This window comes from Rhopalosiphum maidis, chromosome 4 (genome assembly GCF_003676215.2).
Source record: "Rhopalosiphum maidis isolate BTI-1 chromosome 4, ASM367621v3, whole genome shotgun sequence".
Taxonomy (NCBI): domain Eukaryota; kingdom Metazoa; phylum Arthropoda; class Insecta; order Hemiptera; family Aphididae; genus Rhopalosiphum; species Rhopalosiphum maidis.
In genome coordinates, this window is record NC_040880.1 from 52,849,200 (window position 1) to 52,855,579 (window position 6,380).

General features: G+C 26.1%; 1 protein-coding gene across 1 annotated transcript; it reads left to right on the forward strand.

The window, feature by feature from the left end:
- On the forward strand, positions 1-3,461 carry LOC113559221 (60S acidic ribosomal protein P0). Its single transcript, XM_026964856.1, has 7 exons — positions 1-123; positions 552-638; positions 705-880; positions 1,326-1,560; positions 1,623-1,808; positions 3,059-3,217; positions 3,276-3,461. The coding sequence occupies exons 2-7, from the start codon at positions 585-587 to the stop codon at positions 3,408-3,410; spliced, it is 945 nt and encodes a 314-aa protein (XP_026820657.1). The 5' UTR covers positions 1-123; positions 552-584; the 3' UTR covers positions 3,411-3,461.
- The last annotated feature ends 2,919 nt before the right edge of the window (positions 3,462-6,380 follow it).

The window sequence follows — 6,380 nt, forward strand, 5'->3', positions numbered from 1 at the left end:
TTCTTTTTCGTTACACGAGGCAGTGAGGCTCAAGTGTTCTATTGCGGTCTCATTTTCAGAATATAACGTGACATACGGAACGTTCTTCCGTATTCCATTTTATAATATACGCGTGTCGCTTTGGTAAGTATTAATTAGTTTTTGAATATTATTCCACGCTACTCTAAACTATTTTATTGATTTAATTCGATCAACAACCATCTTTGCTCACCAAGCCAACTGACGGCTGATCGTTTAAATGTTCACTTTTCAAGAATTTCTATTGACATTCATGCACATGGTTTATGTATAAACAATTCGTTTTTGTTTCAAATCTATTTCCGTTGAAATTGCTATTCAATTTCATCAATTCTTTAAGGTATCATGAGGTTACTGCTTGATTTTTATTCAATGTAGTTGAAAAAGAAAGTTGAAATTTCTTAAATCGTGTCTTAATCATAACATAACCTAAAATATTTAATGCTTGCATATTACTTTGGGTAATTACGAGTACTTCTGCCGGTTGTAATGTTAATTGAATATCAACTACATTTTATTGTTTTGGTTTTTAGTTCTTAAACGTATTAACATCTCTACACCACAAGATGGGTAGAGAGGACAAAGCAACCTGGAAAGCTAACTACTTTGTGAAGTTGGTGGTATGTAGAACATTGAACTAAATACTGACTTGTTTTCGTTTTAAAATAAAATATTTGTTCTTTTAGAGTTTACTTGATGAGTTCCCAAAATGTTTTATTGTGGGAGCCGACAATGTGGGCTCAAAACAGATGCAGCAAATCCGTATCAGTCTTCGTGGAAACGCTGTTGTACTGATGGGCAAGAACACGATGATGAGGAAGGCGATAAAAGGTCACATCGACAGAAATCAATCTCTTGAAAAGTAATATTTTCAAATTTATTAATATTATTAAATAAAAAATAACTAAATTATTATTGTTTATGATGATAATACTATAACTGAATAAGTAGAGTCTTAACGCATCAAAGCCAGAAATGGCTGAACCCATTGATGCGGACAAAGCTTATTGAAATCTAATGCTTAATGCAGTCTGAAACTAAAATAGTCTATGTTAATAATCTATTTATTTTTATTTTATTATTATATTAATTTGATAGATCGTTTTTGTTATAGTAATTGTGATGAAATCATTATGACTTAAAAAATCAATCGTTAACATGTCAAAGCCAGAAATGGCTGAACCCATTGATGTGGATTGATTTTTATTGATGTCACATGCCTTTAGGCAGTCTGATTTACTATAACATAATTTTGTAAATTATTATTGGTTTTTTTTATTAATTATTTACTTATATATTTATTTTAGGATCATGCCTCACATTAGAGGAAATGTTGGATTTGTTTTTACTCGTAGTGATTTGGTTGAGATCCGTGATAAGCTTTTGGAAAACAAAGTCCGTGCTCCAGCTCGTCCTGGTGCTATTGCGCCTTGCCCTGTTGTTATTCCTGCCCAAAACACTGGTCTTGGACCGGAAAAAACTTCTTTCTTCCAGGCGCTGTCTATTCCAACTAAAATCTCCAAGGGAACAATTGAAATCATTGTAAGTAGAATAATACTTACAATATTTTCAATTCATTATAATTACAGATTTTAATTGTTTAGAACGATGTGCACATTTTAAAAGAAGGTGACAAAGTAGGAGCTTCTGAGGCAACATTATTGAATATGTTGAATATTTCTCCATTTTCATATGGTTTAGCTGTACAGATGGTATATGATTCTGGAACTATCTTTGAACCTGAAATTTTAGATATCAAGCCAGAAGATTTATTGAAAACTTTCTTAATAGTAAGTTTATATTTTTATATTAAGTTCATTAATTTAATATTCCCCAACATTATTTACTAAATTTAATTCTATGATTTGTGGTTGATGTTTTAATATTAATAGTCTTCTAAAACATTTTAATGTATGTGAAATTAAAAGTTTTATAGTTTTGGTCTAATACTTGACCAAGTATAAAGTATAATAAAATACTTAACGGTTTACTAAGTTTCTTTATTAAATGTTTAACATAGAAAATCAATACTTTTAATCATATTAAATCTTAAATTTTTCATATCAAGGTTTACTATAAATGTATAGTTTCCGGTTTTTTTTTCATATATTATCAACAATATATGTATTAAAACAATATTATGTATAATAATTAAAATTTGTGTGTTATAAGCTTAAGCCTTTAATTTAGAGTGAATTAATTGCATGTTATCAGTATGCAAAATATAAAAATGTGAACAACTCTTATAGATTAATCTTTATAAAAAAAAAAAAAAAAAAACATTTCTTCTTTTTAAGTTTGATATAGTCAATTCTTTTGAATATTTTAATTGAGTTGTGGTGCAACTGCCTGATAGTTTAGATTGGAAATTTTATGATGATGATTCTTAATTTAACTATTTTTGTCTTCTTTTCCCGTCAGAAGATGTTATGTTGATAATTAAAATCTGAGTTAATTATTAAAAATGCAAAAATTTTTAATAACTATTAAATATTATTTATTATTTTTTAGTAATATAAGTTTCTTAAAAATGAATTATAGGTTTTGATTTAATGAACACTAGATACCTGTTCTTTTATATCTTTTTCTTTAAAAAAATTATTGGAATATAAATTAATGATGATGATTTACATTATTTTGTCTTCTTTTCCCGACTGAAGATTTGATGTTGATACTATAAATCTGAGTTAATTTGTATTAAATAATAAGTTATTGGTAAAAAAAACTTAAATTATATTATATTCAGAACAAAAATATGAGTGGATAAACTGGTGGATCAGCGATTTTCATTGAAAACAATCATTGTTGCATTCTGTATTTGGAATTTGAGAGAAAATATAGTTACATACAATCTCTTCTCTGTATGTGCTAAAATAGACAATAGACACTCTTTGTTCTGACTTAAATTGATTATATTTAAATGTGGATATATGATTAAGTTAGAAAAATTTTAATTTTATATTGTATTTTTTGTTTGATTTTGTATTGTATTTAGTATCAATCAATTATACATTATATAATTATATTATATTATTAATAGGGAGTTTCTCAAGTAACAGCGGCATGTCTTGCAATCAGCTATCCAACTATTGTGTCTGCTCCTCACATGTTGATCAATGGTTTCAAGAACTTGGTTGCAGTTGCTGCTGAAACTGAAATTGAATTCAAAGAAGCTACAACTTTCAAGGAATACCTTAAGGTAATAATTTGAAATGTATTATATGAAGGCATAAATAACACTTAAATTTTATTTTCAGGATCCATCCAAGTTTGCTGTTGCCGTTGCAGCTCCTGTAGAAAGTGCAGCTCCAGCTAAAGAAGCCAAGAAAGAAGAAAAAGTAGAAAGTGAAGAAGAAGAAGACGATGATATGGGTTTCGGTCTATTTGACTAACTTGTTCATTTTATAACTTTCAACTGAAATAAAAACTATTTTAAAACAATATTTTGTACTTCTTTTATTTTGTATATCTTGAAAACCATAATCATATCGACATATGATTATAAGTTACCTACCGTTTATTGTTGAATAAAAGTTAAATTTTATATTATTTACATAGCTACAGTTGTAAGTAAATTTGTATAATCTGTGTGTTGGCTATTGAATCTTGGATATATAGAATTATAACACTAATTACTGAGGAAATAAATGATAAAAAAAATGTTTTGACATGGAAAATTTAATAATAATACTGATAATAAACAGAACATTCAATTAACACACTTTCCTTTTAATATAATATTGTAAGGAAAACTTCACTATAAAATGTTATTGATTCTATTAAAAATATGTTCCATACTTAAAAAATGCGGATTTCAAAAGTCTTGAAAATGTGATACTAGATTGTCCAAAATTATGGTTGTAGCAGTTTTAAAACTATGTTAGTATTATTTTTTTTTTTTTATGACCTTGTCATAACGTGGAATTTATTTTAATGGTGCAATATATAATACATAGTTCTTTGTAAATTCTTTTTGCAGAAACATCAAAAACACATTGAAATATTATATATGTAATTAGTATGTTGTTCTTAGATTTTGTTCAAGGAATTCACCAAAACTAGTTAAAAAATGAACCCTCAGAGTTTTTAATACCTATAAACATAAATAAAGGAAAAAAATAATTTTGAAAATACACAAATTGCTCCAGTAATCAATTTGATTGAAAGATAAGTTGAGGACTACATTTAACAAAAAAATTAGGAAAGTTGATAAACCCGCTTAAGAGTCTGTGTAGACTGTAGAGTGTGCTTTGTTGTTGAGTAAGTAATATTTATTATGTTAATCCACAGAATAAACGATTCATTTATTCTGTGATTTAACTTTGCTTATGTAAACCGACAAGTGAAGATTGTCGGCCTATATTACTAAGTGTTTAAGTATATTTTTTATTTATTAGTAATACTGTATAAATAGGCTTGAAACTAATTTAAATATTTTTTAAATAACGTCATTGTTTTTAGTAAAATATAACATACATGTTACGTATATGTTTTAAATTCTCACAAATTATAATTTTAAATTGTAGCAAAATAATAGTTATTTTTCGTTTAAATATATATAGGAAAAAATATATTAATATATTTTTCAACATTTTATTTTTCAGTATCAACTATTTATGAGATACTTGGTATTAAAAATTGTCAAGCATTAATTTTAAAAATTAAACGTTTTATAAATTTTAAACCTTTATATCTTTCAATTATTCGTCATCCTTACGAATTATGTCAACATTTGGAGTTTAAAGCGTATAAAAAAAATCGTGTTTATGTACGTTAAATATCAAGCTATTATAATAACTTATACAATTATTGTATTAAACTTTCAAGTTTGTTTTAACCAAGAAAATTTCAAATGTAGACTATTTTACAGAGAATTTGTGAATTTGTGAATTTGAGAAACGTGTACTTATACGGCTATACACAGACAAAAAACACGAATAAATTTAACATCAATACATTGATGGATATATCAAGAATTTAAAATATATAAACTAATTAATTAAAATAAATCAAATCTGGATTACCAATAAAAAAAGTTTATTCAGGAACGTTTACAACTTTTCATGCCGTAAATATGAGAATATTTAAAGAATTAATTTGTTATTGTTTCCAGGCACGTACACAGAGAGGTGTTTTGGGTGTTCAAACACTCCCTGAAATACTTGGGTTTTTGCATAATTATTTACTAATTCAATTTTAATGTTAAGTTTGTTATATCAATGTTTGTATTTAAAAGTAATTTAAGTATACCTAATTTTCATAAATTTTTTTTGTATATTTATTAAAAAAAGTTCTACTTTTCAATAACTGATTTTCAAAAACACCCCCCAAAACTTTTTGCTGTGTACGTCCCTGATTGTTTCGTATTAAAATTCTCATGCATAGCTTACTCTAGTACTTTACTCTCTTCCATAATAGTTTGATGATAATAAATTTCAATTTAAATAATTAAAGTTTTTTTTTGTAACCAATAATCTCAATATAAAAATAAAGCACAGTAGAGTGTCGATTATCCACACTAATTGTGACTAAGGGGTGCGGATAATTGATTATTGCAGATAATTAAATAACCATTAAAAATAAAGTTAAAAACTAATTTACTAAGTGTATAACGTATTAACATAGAACACAATAATGCTCTATTATATTAACGTACCTATAAAATGGTATTATGGTAGTTATGGTACATTAGAGTAAGCCGTAGTAGATAATAAAATAATCTGACATTTCATATTATAAACCTACACGATAAAACGAACAAAACGAATGATAAAACTAAATTAAATTAAACTAAAAATAAATTTGTACAACAATTTTGTAATACGGGTTATCGACGTTCTAGTTTTACTTTACCTACAAAAAGGATTTTTAGGAAATAATAAATTGATCATTTGTGTTTAAATAAAAAGAAATAATAATAACGTACCTATTGATTAATATTTAAATATATAATATTATTTTAAAAAATAGACTTTTTTTGGACACACTTTTTGTAATCCCTCTTTTTTTTTACGAGACTACTCTTATTACCTGTGAAATTGCAATTTGTCGGGATATAACTGCTTATTAGTTCGCCTGTTCATATGCCTTTCCAATCTACTGTTTTTTATCCATATTATTAAGTTTAACTGCAGAACTTAATGCACTAAAATCTTTTAAATGCTAAGCCCGCGTTAGTCGTTATCCGTTTGCTATAGAACGTCAAGTTTTCCTAATATTATCAGCACACCTATTTATAAGATCATAGATAACGAAAAAGAAAATAATAATAATTACAAGTAACATTAATATAATATAATAAATATGCATTCATATAACATATGTATAATATATGTTTATTAGTATTATGCAGTTCGTCATAT